This window comes from Panthera tigris, chromosome C2 (assembly GCF_018350195.1).
Source record: "Panthera tigris isolate Pti1 chromosome C2, P.tigris_Pti1_mat1.1, whole genome shotgun sequence".
Classification (NCBI taxonomy): Eukaryota; Metazoa; Chordata; class Mammalia; order Carnivora; family Felidae; genus Panthera; species Panthera tigris.
Window position 1 is genome coordinate 1781482 of NC_056668.1, and position 24989 is coordinate 1806470.

The window sequence follows — 24989 nt, forward strand, 5'->3', positions numbered from 1 at the left end:
TGGGACAGAGCCCGACAGCAGAGAGCCTGATGCGGGGCTTGAACTCCCGAAGTGTGCCATCATGACCTGAGCCAAGTCAGATGCTCAACTAACTGACTGAGCCACCCAGGCGCCCCCAGCCCTTATTTCTACAAATATTTCTTCTGCCCCTTTTCTCTTCTTCTGTTACTCCAGTGACACACATTAGACCGTGTGAAATGACTCATTCCAGGGCTTCTGTTTGCTGTGTTCTCTTGGGTTCTCAGGGGTTCCCACCTGTTTCCCTCTGTTTAGTTCGGGTGATTTCTACGCACTTATCTGGAAGTTCACGGCGTCTGTGTTGACTGCGTTCGTGAGCTGGTTGAGAGCAACTTCTCTGTCACGCTGCTCTCTGTTTCCAGCATTTCCGTTGGACTCCCTCACGGCCTCCATCTTTGTGCTGGCATTCCCCACCTTTTCCTTCACGTCACTTACCTTTTGTGCCAGAGCCTTCACGCAAATCCTGTTGAACAATCCTAGCTTCTAGGTCGTATCTGGATCTGGTTCTGCTGATTGTCGTGTCTTGATTACGGGTGTTCTCCTTTGTGTGTGCGTCTTGTAGAACACCGATGTTGCCCGCCGGACAACAGAGACTGAGGTTACTGGTATTTCTATCTGGAAATGGACATCCCTCCTCTGTTCGGCTGCCTCCGTAGGGGGTGAGTGAAGCAGGTGGGAGTCGAGTGAGTCTGGGCTCGGTGGCCGTTACGGTTTCTTTAGTGTTCACCGACCTCAGATCCCTTTGGCATCCCCTGTGCTACAGGATAAACTCACGCTTGCTTCTTGGTGCTGTCCTGGCACAGGGTGTGTGTATGCGGTGGGCAACGGGGAGACTCTATCGCCGAGGTCCGGCCCCATGTCCTTGCATCTTGGCTGGGACTTCTGTGGGGACCCCGTTTCCTTTCCAGGGACAGGACACCTCCAGAGGGCCGGGCCCAGGACGTATTCCGACAATGTGGACAATGAAGGGACACCTTCAAAGACTTTAAGCTCAGATTTCCAGACCTAGAAAAATATCTTCCCAAACTGAAGGAGAGACGTGAGGTGCAGGCGGAGTGGGCGGCCGTCCGAGGACTCTGAGAGTCCCCGAGAGCAGGCAGATTGGAGGGGCCCGGACTCAAAGACGGGGAGGCTGCAATCCCAGCTCGCCGATAGTTTAAGGAAAGCTATGGTTTTATAGGTTTTCCAGCTTCTCGTTTTCAGACCGGGATAATTATTGTTCCAGCTTTCTGCGTCCTCAGCGGAACCCTCCCCCTGTATGATTTCTTACAACTTAATGACCTTCTCTTAGAGACCTAATATGTAATTAATCGTGTTGTTCAGATTCTCTATGCGCTCGGTTTCTGTTATGTAGCGTGCATTCCACAAACCTCAGGAAAGCGGTCACAAGACAGCCTCCTGCACCCACCCCACCAGCGCCCCCAGGGGCTGGGCCTCCACTCACCAGACTCAGAAGGCAGTGATGGGGACTGGTAAGGGGAGAAGGGGGACGCAGCTAGGGGTGAAGCCTGGCTCCACCAGGAGATAAGTGGCCATAGGAGAAGGCCCTCCACACGCCTCTGTCCATCCTCTGTCCCGGTGAAGGGCGCAGGCTCTGGGGTGCGTGGGGGCTTGCTGAATGAACGCCTGCAAGCGGTCTCTAGCGGTGGCGCAGAGAGGTGGCTCAGCCTTGGGTCTCCTTCCTTCCCCTGCGGCTCCTCTTAACTGGACGCGTGGCTCCTCACCTTATCCAGGAGTGGGGCTGCCTTGTGAGGCAACACTCACTCACCAGGTCCCCTGTGGTCACCAGAGATGGTTCACCAGACTGGCCTTTGCTTCCTTTTCCTCTGAAAAACCGTGCTGCACTAGCGAAACGAGTGGGCGTGCCTGGGCCTGGCCGGCTGAGCAGAAGCAGGCCAAGGACCAGGTCGATGGACGAGGGCACCGAGGAGGCGGAGAGGCCCTTCTCAGGCGCCAAGACAACGTGTCCATCCTGGTCCCTGACCCCTGCCTGTGGGCGTTCCCCTGGGCGCCCCCGCGCTCCCGTGTGTGCCCTCGGAGCCCCTCGGTGCCATGTGCTCGCCCCTCCCTTTCCTGTGCGCCCGGGGCCCCTGCGTGTCCTGGGCGTCCCCCTTCCCTGTGCGCCCCCGGAGCCTCCCCCCAGCCCCCCCCCCCCGGTCTTGTGCTCGCCCTCCCCTTTCTGTGCGCCCCAGGGCCCCTCAGTATCCTGGGCGCGCCCGCCTTTCCCGTGCGCCCCCGGGCCCCTCGGTGCCCCGTGCTGTCCCGCTGTCGGAACGGCCGGATGGCGCGGGGCCGCTCCGTGACGCATTTCCAACCACCAGGAACCTCGGCCCGGCCGAGCGCGCGCCCGACGCCTCGGGGCACGCGCCTCGTGCACGCGCGCCTCCACGTGACCCCCGCGCCGGCCAACCGGCACGCAGGGATTTGGGGGGCAAAGCGCGGCCCCGCGAGCAGTTGCGGCGGGAGAGCGGCGGGCCGAGAGCGTGACTCGCCCGCTCCGGCGCTGCCTGCTTCCCCGCCGCCGCCTCCCGCCGCCGCGCGCAGCCATGTCCGAGGAAAAGCCCAAGGTAAGGGCCGGCGGGCGCGGGGCCGGGGCCCCTGGGTCGGCCCCGCGCTCGCGCCGTCCCCGCCGCCCCCCGCCCCGGTCCGCGCCCGGCACCCTCCGCCACCTCGGGATGGAGGGGGAAGGGGAGGCGGTGTCTGCGGGGTTTCCCCGCGCCCTGGGCCTCCTGCCCCTCCCCCCGCACGCCGCGCCGCTCCCCTCCCCCTCCTACACGGCTCCGCCCCGCCCAGGCCCCGCCCTGCTGCTGCTCCGCCCCGTCCAGGCTCCGCCCCGGCCCCGCCCCGGCCCGGCCCCGCCCCGAGGCGCTCCTCGCCCCACCCAGGGTCCGCCCTGACGGTCCGGGTCCCGCCCCTCGGCTCGTGGGCGCCTTGCCGTTCTCGGAGCCTCGCTCGGGCGGACCTTGGACACAGCGGCGGGGGGCGCGTCCCCTGACCGGACCCTCCCCGCCGGGACCCCTGAGCCACCTCCGGATTCACCCTCCCTCTCCTCCCATCCGCGACCCTATCCGGGACCTACCCCTAGCCTTGACCTTTGCCCCACTACCTCTTTCTCTCCGGGGCCGTGCTTTCCCAGGACCTTTCTCGCTGAGCCCTTTCCCGGCTGCTGCCCTTTCGGACCCCGCGGTCCGCGCCTCCGCCCTGCGGGGTCTGGACGATCCCCTTTATGTCTTCGTAGGGCGCGGAGAGGGCGCACGCTGGGTACCCGCGGCGAGCCCGCCCCAGCCGCGTCCTGCTGCGCCCTCCAGTGTGTGCCCTCCCTTATTCATCGACGTCCTCGGAGTGTGTGCCCGCCCACCTCTCCATCACCTCCTCCGGTGTGCGCTCCGCCCTCCCCGTCGCGTTCTCTACTGTGCACCTCCCCCTTACCTACCGCGTCGGGGTCGCTGTCCTGTCCTCCTCCCCATCACACCCTCTGACGTGTGCTCCCCCCCTTCCCGTCGCGCCCTCTGCGGTGTGCTCCCCATCCTTTTGGGGCTCCCTGGTGTTGGCCCCTCACTTCGGTGCGTTGGCAGTCAGTTCTTAGGAAGATCCGACGTTATGTTACCTGCTCTTATTGTGTGTGTGTGTGTATTTTTTGTCTGCACTGTTGGGGTCTATTTTTTTTTGCCCAAGTGGAAGATCAGCTGAGCTGAGTGCTTTGCATATAGGTGGCCTCCGACGTCAGCCTGTTTGGTACTGGAGATGGCACCCCCTCTGCACAGAGACCCGAGCCCAGCCTCCGTACACACAGGAGGCAGAGCTGGGGTTGGGTGGACCCTCCCGGAGCCCCCGTCAGGCCTTGGTGGAAGCTCGCACCGTCCTCGCTGTGACTTGAGAAGAGGTCACACTCCCGCACAGCCTCCTCGTTCCAGATGTGGTCGGAGCCTTTGCTTTTTACCAGCTCAGCCTTTATACCAGTTTCCCATCTTGGGCGGATTGTCTTCAGTGAGGCAGATATAAAGGCCTTTATGGTTCTCTGGGGCTTCCTCTGACTGACGCGTAAATACGTGCGGCACTTGGTGGCTTTGCTGTACTTAAACTTTACTGTTAGGTGGTCGCCTTCTATGTTCCAGTTCAGTTGAGTGAATTTGTTTTAACTACTTTAAAGAAAAGATGTTTACTTATTTATTTTGAGACAGAGCATGCAGGGGAGGGGCAGAGAGAGAGGGAGAAAGAGGACCCCAAGCCGGCTCCGCACTGTCAGCACAGAGCCGGACACGGGGCTCAAACCCATGAACTGTGAGATCGTGACCTGAGCCGAAATCAAGAGTCGGATGCTCAGCTGACTGAGCCCGCCAGGTGCCCCTGTTTTCACTACTTCTGAACTGAGGCCGGGCTGTGCCCTGTGAGCCTGGAGAGGGCAGGAGGCACGCTCCCAAGCCATCACGGTGCTGGGATAAAACCTTGTGGGTCAGTTGGGAAAACAGCCCCCTCTGGTTGAGGCAGAGGGTTGACCTTAGTGATTTGAGGTCATTGTTTCTTTTCTTTCACTCCTGTTTACTAGGAACTCGCTAGGGGTCTGGGACAGGCCATTGGTTTAAGCAGGGAGAGGGGCTTGTGACCTTCCCTGCCCCCACAGCCCCCGAGGGAGCTGGCGCCCCCAGCACCCTCCCTGAGCCCCTCCTGCCATGTTCCTCCTCCTGGACTTGCAGCCACCGCCTGGCTTGTTTGCGTCCTGGACGCTGTGTCTGTTTGTTTTGACACGTCGATATCTTTTCGTTAAAAAAGCAAATGCGTTCTCTACCCACGTGCAGAAGAATGAAGTTGGACTCTTACCTCACACCATGCACAAAAAAGCAACTTGAACTAGATCGAGGACCCAAATGTAAGACCCGAAACAAAACTCTCAGGAGAAGACCTAGGACAAAAGCTTCCTGACATTGGACTTGGCAACGACTTCCTGGATGTGACAGCACAGACACAGCAACAGAAGAAAAAAATAGACAAATCGCACTATTTGAAAATTAAAAATTGTATGCATCAAGAGACACCATCCGTAGAGTCCGAAGCACCCCACAGAGTGGGAGAAAATATTTGCAAATCATCGATAATGGGTTAATATCCAGAATATGTAGATCACCCTTAACAACAGCACCAAAATAGAACCTTATTCAAAAATGGACCAAACTCTTGAATAGACATTTCCCCAAAGAAGATCCGCAAATGGCCAAAAAGCACGTGACATATGCTCAGTGTTGCTAACAGGGAAACGCAAATCAAAACCCCAGTGAGATACGCCTCACACCCGCGGGGTGGCCGCTATAAGAAAACAGAAACACGCGTCGCTGGTGAGACCGTGCAGCTGTTGGGACGCTTGTGCCCTGATGGTGGGAATGTAAAATGGGGTGGTCACTGGAGAAACACTATGGGTGTCCCTAAAAAAATTAAAAATAGAACTACCGCATGCCCCTGCGATCCCACTTCAGGGCGTTGGCCCCCAAACCCCGAAAGCGGGGACTCCGAGCCGCCCTTGTTCATCCACGTTCACTGCAGCGTCCTTCGTAATAGCCACAATGTGGAAGCAACCCAAGGGTCCTCAGTTCCACGGGATGAAAAGGGTTCCGGGGATGGATGCGGTGAAGGTTGTAGGACATCAGGAGTGTATTTCATCCCAACCTAAAGTGGTTAAACAGTAGATTTTATGTTCCGTGTATTCTAACACAAGACAAATTGAAAAAAAAAATTCTCTCTCTAAGCAGGTATGAATGCGGTACCCCGGATTGGATCCCAGAACAGAAAAGGACCTTAGTGGGGGCGTTGGGAAAATGCCAGGAAAGCTTGGCGTCCCGTTCCTAGAGACGCACGCCAGTGCTGGCTTCTCAGGTGCCAGATGGGTGTGGCGTGTGGGGTGCTGAGGTGAGAGGGAGCCGGCGAGGGGGGTGTGCGGCTGGAGCCCGGTTCTGCACCTTTTCTGTAAATTGCAAAATAAAAGCTTTATTTGAAAAAAAAAAAAAAAAAAAAAAAAGCGCTCAACAAATGCATCCTTCGTCTCTGGGGAGAGGGGGATGCTCACGGGAGCGCCCCAGCTCCCACCTTGGACACCCGCTTGCACTGCCCGCTTGCCCACAGCGGAGTCCATGTTCCGGAGAAGGAGGCCACCAGTGCGTCCACCTGTGTCCTGGGGCTGCTGCTCTTCCGGAGCCCTCCGTGTCCCTAGCAACCCGCGTGCCTGGGCACCGAGGGAGGGATAGGAAAGGCCGTGGAGGCAGAGGCAGTACAGAGGAGCCCTGCCCCCTGCCCTCAGCCCTCGTGGGTCGGATCCCCCCACAGGACGTGCCAGAGAGAGGCGGGGGTGTGTGACAGTTGACATTAAACTTTATCTCTGAAAAGGCTCAGGCCAGCTTCGTCATTTTGTTCAAAACAAACGACTCCTGTCTTCCCCGGCAGTACCAGATAAGTGAGGTGGCCCTGTGCCCACAGCACCTGCCGTGGCCGCCCTCCATGGCTCTGGGCAGTGGCTCGGGGACCCAGGCATCCCCAAGAGCCTGCTGCTCAGGGTTCTCCTTCGTCGTGAACCTTCGTTGTCTTGTCTTCCCAGTCTGTATAAGTCTATACAACCTGTGAGCGTGTGGTTTAAGAGTAATCTTATAACAAAGATGGAATTTTTTTCTAGATTTATTAAGCAGATTTTTTCCTTTGAATTTAGAATCTGAAAATTTTTTAGATTTGTGCTGTTTCCTCTCAGATGCTTAACAAATACAAGTTAAAAGTGAATTGTGTGTAAAAATGAAACAGTCATAGGAGTGACTCTAGATCGCAGGAGAACTTTAAGAGTTCAGTTTCATTTATTTATTAAAAAACTTTTTTTAACATTTATTTATTTTTGAGAGACCGAGCGTGAGCAGGGGAGGGGCAGAGTGACAGGGGGAGACATCTGAAGCAGGCTCCAGGCTCCGAACTGTCAGCACAGAGCCTGACTCAGGGCTCGAGCTCACAATCCGCGAGATCGTGACCCGAGCCGAAGTCGGACGATTAACCGACCGAGCCACCCAGGCGCCCCTAGAATTCTGTTCGTTTTAAAGACTTACACCCCAGCAGTTACCCCCAGACTCGCGTGTGAAAACGGCGGCTATTTGGAGATGTGGTCCTGAGACCCGGTTTTGCGTGTCTTTGCAGGAGGGGGTGAAGACCGAGAACGACCACATCAACCTGAAAGTGGCCGGGCAGGATGGCTCCGTCGTCCAGTTCAAAATCAAGAGACACACGCCGCTGAGCAAGCTGATGAAGGCGTACTGCGAGAGGCAGGTGCGTGCAGCCCTGCCGAGGGCCAGGCCGTGCGGGCGTGTGCAGTGCGTGTGCATGTCCTGTGTGCGCGGGGGTGTGTGCATCGCATGTGCGTGTCATGTGTGTGCATGGGTTTGTGTGTGCGCGTGCCCTGCGTGTGTGCGTGCGCGTGGTCTTCCTCGGGGGCAGGCAGTTGTCCGGTGCCCCTGTCGGTCACCGCCATCAGCTCTTCCGCGTGCGCACCTGTCACACCGCCTGCCCTTCCTCCGGAGTCTGGCGGGTCCTCCTGATGCAGCCGGGGTCACGTTCAGCTGCAGAGCAGTGAGCGCGCGTGCGGTTCTGCGGCAGCCAGAACACGTGTGTGCGCACGCTGCCCTCCTCACTGCAGTTTGCAGAAAGTGCTTGATTCCCTCCCTTTGCTCGGCCGTGTGCACAGCGGAGCGATTGGCCGGCACCCCCCGCGTGGTGGCGGGCCGGCCACTGTAGCTGTCCTCCGGGTCAGCAGCGTCTCTACAGACTTGGGGCTCACACAACGCTTGTGCTTCCTGCCGCCGTGTCCCGTGTCCTCGTTCTCGCTCGGGGGCTCCCTTCGCCCCGGGGCTCTGCGCCACCCGAGGACCTACGTGGCGGCATCGCTGTGGCATCGCCGTGGCGCGTGGCCCGCCCGGCCTCTGCTCCCTTTGGTGGGAGGCGGCTTTGTCCAAATGCTTTGCGAATGCTGGTGGTTGGTTGGTTCCCGTCTTGGCTCTGATGATGCCTTGGGCTTGTTCTAAAAAACACTATAAAAATCCTACGTGCCGTCCTCTTTTTCTCCCTTCTTTTCAGACTTGCTCCTCGGAGGCGGTCACTCCCAGCCCCTTCAACTGTTTCTTTCGCTCTTTCTTGGTAAATAGGTTTCTGTTTCTGTTTCTTCATGTTTTTGGCCGTGGAGATTATTTTCCCCCAAGAAGGCTGGAAAGTCATAGCTCTCTGACCCTGCTGTCTGTTCACGTCCCTGCCCCTGTCCTTCCAGTAGATTGCCCTGGAATGTGCCGGGTGCTGCCCCGGGGCCCGGCTCCTGTCCACGTCGGGTTTCTGTTGGTCAGGTGGTGGTTGTGTGTGATTTTTCTGGGTGTCCATCAGTAACGTGTCAGCCACGGTCTCCACAAGTACCGTACCTCCACAGGACCTGGCCTTGGGCACTGCGGGCACATCTTTGGCGTCCGGCCGCCCTCCTGCCCCTTCCTGCCCGGGCCACACCGGCCACCCTGGAATCTATCTGGAGGCTTCTTTTGCCTGCATCCTGTGGTCTTCTGGATGAATCTTCATCCCGTCTCCCAGCATCTTACTCGAAGGGTTATCAAGGGCAGCGTCTTTGAGACTCTGTTCTGAAAGTGATTTGCTTTTCATGAACCTTCACACTTCACTATTTGGCTGCACGTAGATCCTCTGTCCTTTGAATGCACTGTGCTTTTCTCTGAGAGCTTTTGGGACCTCCTTCTCCTGTCTGGACACCTCGCCCTCATGTGCTTTGAGAGCACGATCATCCCCTTCACTTTCTCGGTACTTTCTACTTTCTTTTGTCTAAAGTAATTTCTACACCCAATGTGGAGCTTGAACTCACGACCCTGAGATCAGGGGTCACATGCTCCACTGCACCACCGACTGAGCCAGCCAGGCGCCCCTCCAGTACTTTCCACATAGAAACTTTTCAGTTCAGGAAACACGACTTACGTTGGTTCTTCCGTGACTGGCCTCTCCCGTCCTGTCCCCCGTGTTCGGAACGCCCACGCATGTTGGAGTCACCTCTTCTGGAGCTGTCCCTCGAGATCATCGCTGCCCACCTGGCACTGACCGGGCTTTAGCGTTCCTGACGGTTTTTTTTCTGGAAGCTCCTCTCGACTTTCTGTTCCCACCTTATGCGGACAGACCTGCTTCTGTCATGACGTCTAATTTCCAAATGGTCTTCATTCCTCCCTGTTCTCTGAGGGTTTCTTTCCCCAGTAGTCAGTAACGCTCGTTTTCTGCCTCCCGGAGGATTTCTAGTGTGTGTGACCTCTGGCCCCTCCCTTCCCCTGGGTCTGGTGCTTTCCTTCCTTGCTGGCTGCATGTCTCACGTGCCTGAGCCTGTCTTCACACGGCCCCCCGAGTCCTGGTGAACTGCTCATATTTAAGAATGCAGCCCAGACAGCTGCTGACCCACTCGCCACCACGGGGTGACCTGCCAGGATTGGTGGTTTTGTGGGGGGGCTCCCAGGCGTCGCAACCTGTGAGGCAGCAGATCTCCCAGAAGGGGCCCCCCCAGGCTCCTGCCTGTGCCCTGGGGGTGCAGCCGGATGGGCGAAACGGGGCTGGCGTCACTCGTCCCTCGTATCCTCAGTCCAGGGCTCAGCGTTGACCTCTCCAGGAAGTAGACCTTTTGCCCTTGGGAGGTGCCAGCTGCTTGGGGCTTGGGGGGCCCCGATATGGGGGTCCAATAGGAACTTTGAGGCAGTCATCCAAAATCAGCTGCGTGCTACATCTCTGCCTCCGGGTGCCCGTGTGCAGGTCCCTAGGCCGCGGGGGGCTCCCTGTCTTGCCCCCACCGCCACCCTGACCTTGGGGTCTGGTGTCCACAGCCCCGCAGCCCCCAGCCAGCAGCCATGTTGTCTGCCTGCTGGCCCATCTCCTCTCCTGTTTTCTTTGTCCTTCGTTGTTTTATGTCTTCCCAGGAGGTTCAGGGGGAGCAGAGATGCATGTTTTCATGCTGCCTGTTGTGTTCAAGCGAAGTCAGAATTGCTTTTTAAGAGGAGGTGCTTTTTCTCCTCGACCATGTTCGCCGTGCCCTGGGGACGAAGAAAGTCTGCCTGTGCTGCTCCCTGGACAGAAACGCTCTGCTGCAGCCCCTCCGGGCCCGGGGGTCAGGACTGCTTCCCACCCGCACGCGGCCCTTGACCACAGGCCTCGTCCTTACCTGACGGCTTCTCTTGGAGGAGTTTAAAAAAACATTTTTTTTTAAACGTTTATTCGTTTTTGAGAGACAGAGAGCATGAGTGGGAGAGGGGCAGAGAGAGAGGGAGACAGAATCCGAAGCAGGCTCCAGGCTCCGAGCTGTGAGCACAGAGCCCGATGCGGGGCTTGAACCCACGAGCTTCGAGATCATGACCTGAGCCGAAGTCGGAGGCTTAGCTGACAGAGCCCCCCCAGGCGCCCCTCTCAGAAAGTTTTCAGGGCACCCCTCTCCAACAGTGTAGGATTGTGCTGGCTCCTCGAGGGAAATGAGGGGGTGGGTGGGGCCGGGCACTCGCAGCAGCTGGAGAGTGTCAGAGCAGTGGTTTCTGGAATTATCCCTGCTGGGGCATCACGTGAAAGAGATTGTAGGCCCACTGGCAAGCTTTTATAATCAAGTGGACCAAAAACCTCTATGTTCAGAATTCAGGTGTTTTGAGATAAAGGTCTTATTTTTTGGAATTAATGTGTTATCTGGAAATATCTAATAATTGGTTTTCCTTTTCAGGGCTTGTCAATGAGACAGATTAGATTCAGGTTTGACGGGCAGCCGATTAATGAAACAGACACCCCTGCGCAGGTACGAAAGCTCCGTGTGTGTGCGCTTTCTGGCTCCTTCCCACCGCGCTCGACCCGCTCCTGTTGGGAAGGGCTTGAAAGCTGCTGATGGGTGCTCATGCAGAATACTCTTCATTTCTTAATGGTTTTAGTTATTAGGTTATTTAACTTTTCTTGGTCACATACATTTCTGAGAGAGAGCGAGAGAGAGACCGAGCGTGAGTGGGGGAGGGGCAGAGAGAGGGAGACACAGAATCCGAAGCAGGCTCCAGGCTCCGAGCTGTCAGCACAGAGCCCTACCTGGGGCTCGAACCTACAAACTGTGAGATCATGACCTGAGCTGAAGTCGGATGCTTAACTGAGCCACCCAGGCGCCCCTAGGTTATTTCATTTTTAAATTCTGAATGTTCTGAAGTTTTTGAAATGAGAAACGTGCACTTGGTCACATAGCATCCTCCACACCGGGGGATGGGGCAGGAGGACCGGGTGCTGAGCGGCTGCGTCCGGGTCATGGACGAGGGTCACGCAGACCCACCTGGCACCTCTCCCGGACGTGGTTTCCACCCACCCCCCGTCTGGACGCCGAACTTGCAGCTCAGTTACTGTCCTGATTCTCATGCCCTTTCCGTATTTATGCACGCGGGGCATGGGTGCCAAGGACAGGCACAGCCGTCGTTATCAGCCACGCGGTTTCTCCTCCGCGTAGCCCCCACACCCCTGTCCCGTCACCGTGCATCACGCTGCGGTGAGGAGGGCTTCGGCCTTGAGGTCAGCAGGACGGCCTTGTGCTCGAGAGCCACTGTCCCTCGCGGAGTCCCCACCTTCTGTGTCTGCAAAGTGGCGAGGGTGCCCGTTTTCTCCCCTTTGCGGAGTCGTGGGAATCGTGGGACTGGTTCGCATGTGGGGACCGCGCAGCCAGAGGCTGTGCCTCTGCCCGCCCCCGGGTGCCACACGGCTGGCACCGGGGTCGGTCCGGAGGCGCCCCCCGCCGGCCCCAGCGCGCCTTCTCTGTGTTTCTGGGAAACCTTACCGCTTCCAGCCAAACAGCCTGTTTCAATTGGCAGAAGCTTCCTTGTGTTCAGAGAAGGGCGGACGAGGCGAGGTGGTCGTGTGCCCTCTGTGGGGGAAAGCAGCAGCAGGCGGGAAACGTTTGCGGCTTCCCTGCCCTGGTCTAGGGGGGAGAGGGAAGGGCCAGAGTGGGGCAGCCAGCGGTGCTCCCGCTTGTGCGGTTTAGATTCAGCCTGCTTTGGAGCTCACGGGCATGACCCCGCTGCGCCTGTCATGAGGTATGTGGTCCTGCTGGTCCCCAGGACTCCGCACCGCTCGTTAGAGGCGTCTGATTGGAAAACGATTTTGCGTCATGTTCAGTAAAAGTTGTATTTATTTCATTTTTTGTCAGAGAGGGGAGAGAGAATCTTAAGCAGGCTCCACGCTCTTGGCACGGAGCCTGACACGGGGCTCGGTCCCGTGACCCCGGGATCACGACCTGAGCTGAAACCAAGAGTCGGACGTTCGCCTGACTGAGCTGCCCAGGCGCCCCTCAGGAAAAATTTTAGACACTTGTTTATGTTTAAATTAGACGCGGTTTTTCTTTCTTTCAAAGGTTCTATTTATTTTTCTAAGTAACCTGGGCACCCAACATGGGGCTCGAACTTACAGCTGAGATCGAGTCTCCTGCTGTACGGACTGAGCCAGCCAGGCGCCCCAGAGTCTTACTTTTTCCACCAGCGTCCTTAGCTTTGTGCGTTCTTTTGTAAGTTCCGTCAGGGGAGGCTTGGGGGTGGACAGGGCTTCTTGGAGATCCAAAACCAGCATCTTTTCCCTGCACGGGACACACGAGGACGGGTTTGGGGACGGCGTCCTCCAGGGTGAGGAAGACGGGTCCGTTCTGTGACAGTGAGGAAAGTAACCGCTGTCGCTCTCTCCCCGTGCCCGTCACGCCGCCCCCCGCCAGCTGGAGATGGAGGACGAGGACACCATCGACGTGTTCCAGCAGCAGACGGGAGGCTCGCGGGACAGCCGCTGTCGCTAAGGGCGCCGCCTCTACAAGGACCGTCCCCACCGTGTCTTCGGCCTTGCGTCTGCTGTTGAATAGTGAACAAGTGGCCATGCCAGTCACAAAGGAGTCTGCAGAGACCCGAGGACAGTCACCAAAATTACTTTCCTCTCTGACATTTTGCGAGGGCAATTCAGAACTCTGTCTGCAGGGGGCCACCGCTGACACCCGGCCAGTCACACTTGTCTTTGCGTAAGATGAGTTGCGAGGTTTCTTTTGGTTTGTTTTTGCTTTCATTTTCGTCCCCCCTCCCCCCGCCGCCCCAGAACATTGGCCCAAACTGTGGTCTGCAGGTTCAGTTTTCGTCTAGATGGGGATCTTACCCCAGGTATTGAGCGCCACCCCCCCCCCCGCCCCCGCATATTCCAGCTGAGAACTCCCAGCACCACAGTGGGGATGCTTCCATTGGACAGGTTTTGGGGGCAATTTGGCGATGGAGACAAAGTGTCACTATTTCGTATAGGACAGGTTTTTAAAATGCTAAGTGTTGCATTTTAGAATATGGTAAAGTTGAAGGGAAAATACTGGAATGTGTTTTTAAAAGGTAAAATGAAGGATAACCAGGTCCTTCAGTAACATGGCGCTGGGTGCCCCGCTCCTTGAGTGGCCCTGTGGTCGGGGTCTGGGGTCCAGGAGCCATCGCCACCCACTGCCTGGTGCCCGGTGCCACGGCACGGGCAAAGGTCAATGCAGCAAAAACCCTTTTCCCCTGAATAGAGACGAAAGGAACCCCCACATTTCTCACTTGGTAATAGTGCCGTGGCCTCAGATTTCTCCTCGCATTTGCTTCGGACGAATAATTATGGTCTATATATTAAAAAGCAAGATTCAGTATTGCACTTAACGTTTTTGTGTAAAAGACCTGCTTCCAAGTGTGTTACCAGTGAAGCCCACGGAAAGGTGACCCCGCGTTGCCCTCCTGGACTTGGGCTGTGCTGCTTCGCAAACAGCTACGGGGTTTACGCTTTAGTACGTGATTGCAGTTCTGTGAGATGTTTTGGGATCTGTACCAATTAAGCCCTGATAGATTTCTTCCTGTCGTTCTGTATGGACCCACTGCTGCCTTGTTCTAGTCCCGGAGTGTGACCATGACCGTCCTCTCTTGCTTGCCTGAAATCTTGCTGAAGATGTTCGCATTTCCTTTGTGTTTTGCTGTTTGGGCATGGGTGGGACGTCTGCTGGCTCTGTTGTGTTTATTCCCCAATTTGTACATTATTTGTTGTCCTTTGCTACTGTAAACAGTAAATATAGTTTGGTATTCTGTCTCTTGGCTTGTCTTAAATACTGCATTTGGCCATTGGGGCCTATGTCACAATTCCGTATCTGTACGGACCGTGCAGCGAGGCACGTACACTTGAAGGCCGGTTATCGAAAAGTAAGTATTCACCTGATGGTTGCCGTCCGCATCCTTGCAGCTAAACCCACGCCAGTCCCGGCATTCTCCTGCCGAGGGGGGCACCCCCTCATTCCTCATGAGCTCTGCCAGTCTGCAGCTGAACCAGCGGCATGGCACTTTTCCTCTCTGGGGTGTCGTGTGTAAAGACAGGGCAGATTTTGGGGGCAGATGAATATGGACTTTGGTCTGGGCTTCTCAAGTTTTTGGTGTTTGAATACAAGGCTACTTTCCTTTGTGCAGTGAACAGCCTACTTACTTACGATACTTTGTATACCCTTACTCTAAAATATGCATACTTGGGAGGTTTGTTTGCATTGTTTAATTTCATTCAATTCAGTAAATACTACCATGCCCAGGTACCAAAGCTGCATCCATGAACAAAAAAGACAGAAACTCCTTGTCCTCGTGGAACATGTAAACTCTCTATTTACAGGAGACAGATAATAACAATAAATCAATTTTATATTATGCTAATAGATTATATAGGGCATTATATGGCAAGTTCTATAGAATAATAGGTAGGATGTAAATGTGGAGATGAAAACTTGTTTTTTAAAAGGTGTACATGTCTTTGCATGGGAGAGCCATAAAGGAGTAAATGTGTTTACTTTCTCTGAAGCCAGCCAGTGGGGTTCTAAGAAACATAGGTAGATTGCCAAATCACAGTGGGTCATCTGGGAATAGAACCACCATAACATGAAAAAAAGGGCTGTTTATCCCCATGTTACACAATCGTGCAGAAGCCTGAGAAGCAAGGAGCTGGAAGGGGTGGCTGGAGAAAGCCACTCCTAGCCAATCCCAGCTAGGGCGCCGCTGCCTCAGGGCCACGCTGGTTGGCACGTGGGCAGGTGGGTAGAGGAGGAGTTGCTAATTTTCCCTCTCAGGCCTTCCTGGAGCTCCTCTCTTCGCGGAGGGGTTCCTGTGGGGCCACGCTGATGCAGAAGAAAACCACCCTGGCACCAGTCTTCTTCCAACCTAAGGCCTGTCTGAAGGAAGTCAGGGGGGCATCAAATGCCTTCTTTGTGGATCTTCTTGCTTTCACTGCATTGGGCCTGAAAGTCACTCTGAAATGGTCCTGTGCCACAGATGTAATTTTTTTTAAGTTTATTTTGAGAGAGAGGGAGAATGCGAGCAGGGGAGGAGCAGAGTATCCTAAGCAGGACCCGCGCTGTCAGTGCAGATTCTGGTGCCGAGGTGGAGTTTGAACTCCTGAACCATGAGATCGTGATCTGAGCCGAACTCCAGTCCCACTCTTAATCAACTGAGCCACCCCGGCGCCCCCCCCACAATGTGTACTTTAACGGATGGGTAGGATCTTCAATTTTTATCTCCGTTCTCTTTAAAGAATATACACCTGGAATGAAATCTGCTCAGGCATCAGTCTACCTGCCCTCGGTTCCCACCGAGTGATGGAGGCAGGATGGAGGCTGCTACCCTCCGTCTCCATACTTTGTCCCCGTCCTGTCCCCCAGGCGCCACCCTCCGTCTCCATGGACGTCCTGTCCCCGTGCTGTCCCCGTCAAGTCCCCCAGGCGCCAACCTCCGTCTTCATGAACGTCCTGTCCCCGTGCTGTCCCTCGTCAAGTCCCCCAGGCCGCCGTCCTCCGTCTACCCGTCCCTCATTCCAGTTCTCCATCTCCATCCCTGGTCCCGATCCTTTAATCAGACCTTCCTGGGACACCACCGGTAGGATGTAACCCGCTCTGGGCGCCCGCGGCTCCGGGATCTCCCGGAAGACCCAGGCCCTCCAGGAATCTGGATCCCCGGGAGCGACGTTAACCCACAGAGGGGCCAAGGCCCTGGCGATGGGTAGGAACCTCGGAACCCCGCGATCAGGCCGTCCCGGCCGCCGCACCTGCGCCGCTCCCCGTGGCGACGGCGCCACCGCGCACGCGCACGCCGCGTCCCGGAAGGGTTTCCGGGTCCCGGCGTCGACCCGGAAGCAGCCCTGCGGTGGGCGGGAGAGGCCGGCGCTTGGGAGGGGAGGTCGCGCAGCATAGCTGTTGCCAGGACGATGGCGGGGACGGCGCTCAAGAGGCTGATGGCCGAGTACAAACGTGAGTGCGGGGTCCGCGCCTCCAGTCTGGGGACCCGCTCCTCCCCCCCCGCCCCGTCCGTCCGCCCCGTGTCCCGCGCGTCCCTCGAGCTCGCGCCCCCCCTCTGCCGACCCCGGGCCCTGCGCCCCCCTCCTCCAGTCCCCGGGCTCCCACCCGGCGGTAGAGTCCCTGCTCGGGGAGGCCCAGGGCGCACACGGCCGTGTGTGGCGGCCTGAGTTGGTGGAGATGTGGGAGCCGTGGACGCCGAAAGCACTGAGTCATGCCCGCTTGTTCCCGCGTAGGCGCGGGGACGGGAGTTTGGTCCTGGGAAACCGTGAGCCCTAACAGTCTGCGGTCCCCTTCCTCCGCTGCGCCCACTGCCTGCTCTTGACTTCATACACGAACTCGTAAAGGGAACCCTTGGAAAAGGACAGTCAGCATCACTACTCCACGAGTTTAGCAATGCGTCAACAGTTCCACGCAGCCTTTGTTTTTGTCTTTGGCTCCTTTAGTAATTTAGAGGACTCCCTCATTCCAGCCTTGCAGGAAAACCGGAATTGCCTACTGAGAAGCTGAAACCAAAAGCGTATGGAGAAAAAGCGCATTGTGATGCATTTGGGGTGAAAGGTCAGATTTGGCTTTCTCTTTAATAACGGAACAGTTTTTGAGTAGTGCCACCTGTCACGCTTCCTAGGTGGTGCCCAGAGAGCCTCCTTTGTGCTTTCCTCGCCAGGGAAAGGTTTTAATGTTTGGGGAAAGTAAAGGGAGAAACGAAAGACGAAGAACATTCCGTGTTCTGCCTTTTGACAGCCCCGTTGGGAGAGTTGCCAGGAGAGGTCATGGGTGAAACGGATGTGTGGCAGGTGTCGTGAGCTGCTGGTGGAGACGGGGTGGTCGCCCGCGTGTGGGTAAGAGAGGGTCTCTGCAGCCGCAGTCCCGGTTCAGCTGCTGCTTGTTAGCTCTCCGGCCCAGGCCTTGACCTCTGCACTTTGGTCCTCTGGGAAGGTTAATGCTTTTCAGGATACTTGATAGATAACTCTGATTTTGGTAGCTGGTGTTGTTAGGGTGACATTGAGAGTACTTTAGAAGAAAGTTGAAAGTAGGCCAGAATAATGACTGTAATAAAAATAATTGGTAAAAATGCACGGAGCTCAGTCCCGTAACCGGGTTGGTGGCCCTGCACGCGGAGGGTCCGCGTTCGGCGGGAGCACACCAGGGTGATTCACGTGTGGGCTCATGAAAGAAATGTTTAAACACTGCTCGCTGCCAGTGTCCCCTCCAGTGGGAGTGTCTTTGAGAGACTTGGGGGCAGAGTATGAACGGAGGGTTGGGTGGGAGCGGGGCACCGTTGCCTGTGTCCTCACGGGAGACCTGGCCGGGGGTCATATGTGTGGGAACACCTGTCATTCCTGCCTTCCCCGTCCGTGCTTCGGTGTCTGTCTTAGGCTGTTTAGCCCTGTTTCTAGACTTCGGGAAAAGGTTATTTTCTTGTGTCTTTAGAGAAGGAATCTGTTAAGCCTGCAAGGGGAATTAAGTTCAGGCTGCTGCTTCAGTCCAGTCTCTGCATTGTTGAACTTGTATTTCCTAAGGATATTGGCGGTAGCTAAGGTTACTCTTCCCTTTACTGTACTTGCAGAAACTTCATCCGTTATTTCAACCATGTTGTCATTTTGCAGTAATAAAACACAAATAACACCTGACTTCCAAAGCCGTATCACAGAAGGGTATCGTATGCATTTTTATGTGTTAATGTGACTTCTCGGAGTCCGTGGGAAGGCAGAGCCCTGAGGAGGTCTCCTGAGCTTGCCCCCCTGGTGATCCTGTCGGACGCTAATCTGGGCGCTGCTGTGAAGGCCCCCCCGCAGGTGTCACAGGTTACTAAACAGCCGTCGTGCAGGTAGGGAGATCATCCTGGGTTACTGGGGTACAACCCGTTAACCACACGAGGCCCCGGAACAGAAGAGGCGGGAGAGGAGAGGCAGGAGGGGGCGTCTGAGACGTGCAGAGCACGAGAAGGACTCCACCTGCCGTGGCTGGCTCTGGAGTGGCCAGGAACAGAGGGGCGTGGGTGGCCCGAGAGCGTGAGACCCGTCGCTGGCCGACAGCGGTGAGGACCGGGAGCCTCCGTCCCACGGCTGCAGGGAACTGGATTCTGCCGCCAACCTGAGTGGATCTGGGCAGTGCCCTGCCTTGACCGCTGCCCTGTGAGAGTAGAACCACCTGCCCCTTCTGACACACGGAAACCGTGAGGTCATCGGTGGGTGTCGTTTTAAGCCGTTGGGTTTGTGGTGATTTGTCCCATCAGCGATAGAAGATGAATGCAGTATGTTACTGAGGGGGTTCTGTGGTTGCTGTATCTTAGAATCATCGTAAATTCCATTTGGTGACTCTCATCTTGTGTGAATTAGCATCCGGTTTGTCTTACCACTCCGTAAGGGGACTCATTCATTGTAAAGGTGGACTTTGCAGGAACGACCTTTCTGTGAAATGGGGTTTCAGTGGATTGGGACAGGGTTCAGGCATACTTTATCGTATTTGGGAATAGTCACAGGCCTGCAGAAATTTCGAGGGGCGGAACCTTGGATATGATTCTGTACAGCCCCTGGTTTTCCAAATTGTGTCGGCAATTGAGTAACAGAGGCGAAACGATTGGCCTAGCTCCTTACGGCCGGGAAAAAGGAGAACCAGAAAAAGAACCCAGATATTTTAAACGGGTGTCTTTGCTTGACGTTCTGTCGTCACCCATCACCCAGCCTTCCCGAGAAGGTTCAAAAACAGACAGGTATTGGGTTCTGGGGGTTTCCTCAAGAAGGCTAAGTGGCTAACAACAGAAGTCTGCTCTGTCGCTGTTGTGGAGGCCTGGCGTCCCGACTCCGTGTTGGCCGGGCCACGCTCTGCAAGCTCTAGGGAGGAGTCCCTCTCGGCCTCCTGGAGCTTCCGGTAGTTGCCGGCAATTTTTGCTGCTCCTTGGCTTGTGGCAGCGGAACTCACATCTCTGCCTGTCTTCCCTCTTCTGGAGGTGCCCGTCATAGCTTTAGGACCCACCCCTCTCCCATGTGACCCGTTTTAACTGCAGTCCATCTGCAAAGCCCCCATTTCCAAACAGAGTCACATCTGGAGATTCTGGGGGACATTATTCAGCCTAGTTCAGTGTTGAATAAGAACCTCAAACTTGCTCGTGTAAAACTGACCTCCTGTTCCTCCTGCACCATTGCTGCTCCCACAGTCCCCGTGCCTCCCTTGGTGGCAGTCGTGTTCTTCCAAGTTTTGGGGCTCAAACCTTAAATTCACCCTTGATGACTCACTTTTTTTTTTTTTTTTTAAGTGTATTTGTTTTGAGAGAGAGCACAAACTAGGGAAGAGGCAGGGAGAGAGAGGATCTCCAGCAGGCTCTACAGCACAGACCCCTCCATCTCAGGAACTGTGACACCACAACGTGAGCTGAAATTGAGAGCTGGACGCTTAACCGACTGAGCCACCCAGGCGCCTCTGTGTTTAATTTTTTTATTTTTATTTTTTTAAATGTTTGTTTATTTCTGAGACAGAGAGAGAGCATGAGTGGGGGAGGGGCAGAGAGAGAGAGAGAGAGACAGACAGACAGACAGACAGACACACAGAATCCGAGGCAGGCTCCAGGCTCCGAGCCGTCAGCACAGAGCCCGATGCAGGGCTCGAACTCATGGACTGTGAGATCATGACCTGAACTGAAGTCGGACGCTCAACGGACTGAGCCACCCAGGCGCCCCTGTGTTTAACTTTTAAAGGGGCAGCCAAGCAATTTTTCTGACTGGTTGTACCCAGCAGCGTATTGAGGAGTTCCACTGATTCTGCTCCCCTGTCCACGCTTCGTATGCTGGGTTTTTACATATTTAGCTGTTCTAGAGTGGTATGGTGTCTCATTGTAGTTTCTATTTTAAAACATCTTAATTCTGCCGTTCTCTGTCCTTGTTTTTCAAATTCAGTTTTTACCTTAAGTTTATTTACACTAAAACACAAACAAACCATCACAGTTCACTCATTTCTCCCACCCTCCCACTGCCTTGCCTCTGGCAACCATCAGCCTGTTCTTTGTATCTATGAGCTTATTTTTTTTAACGTGTATATATTTTAGGTATGTATAATACATATATTTTGATATATATATATTTTCTTACCGTATATAACCGATTTTTTTCGGTTTTCCAGTACATATATAAAAGTATGTTTACACTGTACTGTAATCCGTTAAATGTGCAATAACATTATGTCTAAGAAGAACCAATGTACCTACCTGTGTTTGCCCCATCGCATATCAGCTGCTTTGTTGTAAGTTGATTTGACCATATATGTGTGGGTTTATTTCTGGGCTGTTTTGTTTCTGTAATCCATGTGTCTGTTTCTATGCCATTTCTACACTGTTTTAACCACTACGGCATTGTATTATAGTTTGAAATCAATGAGCCTGATTCTCCAGCTTTGTTCTTTCTCACATTTGGCTACCCTGGGTATTTTATGGTTCCATGCAAATTTTCGGAGTGTTCTATTTTTTGAAAAATGTCATTGGAATTTTGATACGGATTATATTGAATCTATATATTGCTTTGTGTAGTATGGACTTTTTAATAGTATTAATTCTTCCATTCCATGAGCATGGAGTATCTTTCCATTTGTGTCTTCAGTCTTTCATTAATGTCTTGTCATTTTCAACAAACAGGTCAGTCACACTCCTTGGTTAAATATATTCCTGGGTGTTCTATCTTTTTAATGCAATTATAAAAGGGATTTTTTTTTTTAAATTTTACTTTCTCTTTCTGATAGTTCACTATTAGTGTATAGAAATGCAACAGATTTTGGGGCACCTGGGTGGCTCAGTCGGTTAAGCATCAGACTTCGGCTCAGGTCATGATCTCGCGGCCTGTGAGTTCGAGCCCCGCGTCGGGCTCTGTGCTGACAACTCGTAGCCTGGAACCCGTTTCAGATTCTGTGTCTCCCTCTTTCTCTCTCCTCCCCCACTCATGCTCTGTCTCTCTCTTCTCAAAAATAAATAAACGTTAAAAAAAAAATTTTAGAGATGCACCAGATTTTTACGTATTGGTTTTGTACCGCTCAACTTTATTGAACTTATTTTAACGATTTTCTGATGCCGTCTTTAGGGTTTTTTAATGTATAATATCTTGTCGGCCTCAGATAGTGACAGTTTTGCTTCTTTTCTTTCCAATTCGGATACTTTTTCTTTCTTTCTTTTTTTTTTTTTTTTTGCCTAAGCGCTCAGGCAAGGGTTTCAAACACAATGTGGAATAACAGTGGTGAGGATGGGTTTTCTTGTCTTGTTCCTGGTCTTAGAGGAAAGCCTTTCAGCATTTCACTATCGAGTATGGTGTTGGCTGTTGGTTTTTCATCTATGGCCTTTATTATGTTGAAGTATTGTCTGTCTGTACTTACTTTGTGTAGAGTTTTTATCATACGTGGACATTGAATTTTGTCAAGTGCCTTTCTGCATCGATTGAGATGATCATACGGTTTTTATCCTTCATTTTGTTAATGTGGTGGATTACATTGATTTGCAGATACTGAACTGTTCTTGAATTCCTGGAATAAATCCCACTTGATCATGGTGTATGATCCATTTAATATATTGTTAAATTCAGTTGCTAATATTTTGCTGAGGATTTTCACATCTGTGTTTACCAGGGATATTGGCCTGTGACTTTCTTGTGGCAATCTTGTGGTTTTGGTATTGTGGTGATCCTAGTTTCATAAAATGTTCCCTTCCTCCCCTCCCGTTTTCTTTCTTTCTTCTTTTCCTTTCCTTTCTTTTCTCTCTCTTTTTTTGGAAGAGTTTGAAAAGAACTGGTATTAGTTAATTCTGTTTTGAACATTTGGTAGAATTCACCAGTGAAGCCATCTGGTCTTGGACTTTTGTTTCTTGGGAGGTTTCTGATTATTGATTCAATCTCCTTACTAGTAATCAGTTCAGATTTTCTATTTCATCATGATTCACTCTTGGTAGGTTATGTGTTTGTGTATCCATTTCTTCTAGATTGTCCAATTTGTTGGCATACGATGGTCCATAGTAGTTTCTTATGGTCCTTTGTGTTTCTGTGGTGTCAGTCGTAACATCTCTTTTGTCATTTCTTTCTTTCTTTCCTTTTTTTTTAAGTGTGCTCCATGCTAGGCATGGAGCCCAGTGCAGGGCTTGAACTCATGACCCTGAGATCGAGACCTGAGCGGGTGTTAAGAGTTGGACACGTAACTGACTGAGCCATCCAGGCACCCCATCATTTCTGATGTTTCTCTTCTTGAGTCTTGTCTCTGTCTTGGCGAGTCTGGCTAAAGGTTTATCACCATTATCTTTTTAAAGAACAGCTCTTAGCTTCATTGATCACTTCTATTGTCTTTTTAGTCTGTTTCATTTATTTCTGCTCTAATGTTTGTTATTTCTTTCCTTCTACTGACTCTGGGCTTTGTTTTTTCTTTTTTCTAGTTTCTTGAGTTGTAAAATAAGGTTTAGTTGAGATTTTTCCTGCTTCTTGGCAGAGGCATTTATCACTATGAACTTCTCTCTTAGAACTGCTTTTGCTGCATCTATAAATTTTGGTACGTTACATTTCCTTTTTTTGGGGGGGGATCATAAGGTATTTTTTTATTTCTCTTGATTTCTTCTTTGACTTATTGGTTATTCAGTAGCATGTTGTTTAACCTCCACGTATTTGTGAATATTCCAGTTTTCTTCACGTAAGTAATTTCTAGTTTCATACCGTTATCAGAAAAGATGCTTTATATGATTTCAGTCCTTTTACATTTGTTAAGACTTATTTTGTGTCCTAACAGGTGATTTGTCTTGGAGAACTTTCCACCTGCACTTGTGAAGAATGTGTATTCTGCTTTTGTATGGAATGTTCTGGTTCATCTGGTCTAATGTGTCATTTAAGGCCAGTGCTTTCTTATATTTTTGTATGTAAGTGGGATATTAATGTCCTCTACTGTTGAGTTGCTGTGTCTCCCTTTAGGTCTGTTAACATTTGCTTTGCATATTTAGGCGCTCCTGTGTTGGGTGTGTAAATATTTACAAGTGTATCTTACTGTTGGAATGGCTCCTTTAGCGTTATGTAATGCCTTTCTTTTGTCTCTTTGTTTTAAGTCTATTTTCTCTGATACGAGTATAGCTGCTCCAGATTCCTTTTGGTTTCCATTTGTGTGGAACAGCTTTTTTTTCTTTTCTTTCTTTCTTTTTTTCAATCCCTTCACTTTCTGTGTGTGTGTGTGTGTGTGTGTGTGTGTGTGTGTGTGTGTCCTTAAATTTGAAGTGAGTTTCTTATAGGCAACGTATAGTTGGGTCCTATATTTTAATCTGTTCAGCACTCTGTGTCTTCTGATGGGAGAATTGAGTGCATTTACACTTAAAGTAATTACTGACAGGCACGTGCCTGTTGCCATTTTTGTTGTTTTCCGACCGTTTCTGTAGTTTCTCTCTGTTCCTTTGTGCTTTGATGACTTCGGTGGTATGCTTATGTTCCTTTTCTTTCTTTTTTGTGTATTTGCTACAGGGTTTGTCTTTGTGGCTACCACGTGGCTCACATGTGACAACTTCTGTACAGTCTGTTTTCAGTTGATAATAAGTTTGATCCCATTCTAAAGCTCAATACTGTTATTCTCCCTTCACCCCATATTTAATGTTTTTGATTCACACTTTACATTAAAAAAATTTTTTTAATGTTTTATTTATTTTTGACAGAGAGAGAGAGACAGACAGACAGACAGAGCATGAGCGGGGGAGGGGCAGAGAGAGAGGGAGACACAGAATCTGAAGCAGCTCCAGGCTCCGAGCTGTCCGCACAGAGCCCGACGCGGGGCTCAAACTCACACTGTGAGATCATGACCTGAGCTGAAGTCAGACGCTTAACCGACTGAGCCACCCAGGCGCCCTGACACTTTACATTTTTTTAATGTGTGTGTCCTTTAACTAGTTTTTGTACTTACAGTTATGTTTACTACTTACTTTTTTTAACCTTCATGCTAACTTTGTAAGTGATTAACCCAGTGTTTTTACTATATACTTACCTTTCCAGTGAGATTTATTCTTTCACATGTGTTCTCGTGAACACCCTTTCTTTTCAGCTTAAAGAATTCCCTGTAACAAGGCCGGGTTAGTGGTGATGAACCCCTTTAGCTTTTGTTTCTCCGGAGAGCCCTTTATCTCTCCTTCACTTCTGAGTCGTAACTTTGCCGGGGAGAGTATTCTTGATTGGAGATTTTCCTTTCAGTGCTTTGAATGTATCGTGCCTCTGCCTCTGGCCTGAAAAGTTTCTGCCGAAAAGTCTGCCGATAACTTAGCATCACGTACGTGTACATTACAAGTGGTTTTCATCTTGCTGCTTTGAAGATTCTCTCCTGGCTTTTACTTTTCGGTAGGTAATTATAAGGTGTCTTGGTGTGGGTCTCTCTGGGTTCTTCTTCCTTGAAACTCTCTGGGCTTCTTGGATCTAGATGCCTGTTTCCTTCCCCAGATGAGGGAAGTTTTCAGCCATTACTTCTTCAAGGAGATTTCTGACCCTTTCTCTCTCCTCCTCTGGAAGCCCCATGATCCAAATATTAGTCTACTTGATGTCTTAGGAGCTCCTAACTGTCTTCACTTTTTTTCATTCTTTTTGCTGCTCTCATTGACTGAGTTCCACTGACTTCGAGTGGCTGATCCTTTCTTCTGCTTCATCTG

General features: G+C 52.6%; 2 protein-coding genes across 4 annotated transcripts in view; both read left to right on the forward strand.

The window, feature by feature from the left end:
* Window positions 1-2484: 2484 nt before the first annotated feature.
* SUMO3 (small ubiquitin like modifier 3) lies at window positions 2485-14128 on the forward strand. Its single transcript, XM_042998678.1, has 4 exons — window positions 2485-2585; window positions 7177-7305; window positions 10760-10831; window positions 12764-14128. Exons 1-4 carry the CDS (start codon window positions 2565-2567, stop codon window positions 12839-12841), a joined length of 300 nt encoding a protein of 99 aa, XP_042854612.1. The 5' UTR covers window positions 2485-2564; the 3' UTR covers window positions 12842-14128.
* Window positions 14129-16178: 2050 nt separating this feature from the next.
* Window positions 16179-24989, forward strand: part of UBE2G2 (ubiquitin conjugating enzyme E2 G2) — a 39908-nt gene continuing 31097 nt past the window's right edge. Inside the window, exon 1 of one of the 3 annotated variants that reach the window (XM_042998677.1) lies at window positions 16179-16318. Coding sequence is in view for 1 of the 3 variants with exons in the window: in XM_042998675.1 (XP_042854609.1) it covers window positions 16276-16318 (43 nt within the window). In the remaining 2 variants the exon portion in view is untranslated. Of the gene's footprint in view, window positions 16319-16955; window positions 17206-24989 lie in introns of those variants that run through there. The other 2 variants (XM_042998675.1, XM_042998676.1) reach the window with 2 other exon arrangements.

Bases quoted from the DNA above. Each gene is read 5' to 3' on its own strand.
- SUMO3 (XM_042998678.1), top strand. From the start codon at position 2,565: ATGTCCGAGGAAAAGCCCAAG. The intron at 2,586-7,176 runs GTAAGGGCCGGC...GTGTCTTTGCAG, and splicing joins TGTCCGAGGAAAAGCCCAAG to GAGGGGGTGAAGACCGAGAA. The intron at 10,832-12,763 runs GTACGAAAGCTC...GCCCCCCGCCAG, and splicing joins AAACAGACACCCCTGCGCAG to CTGGAGATGGAGGACGAGGA.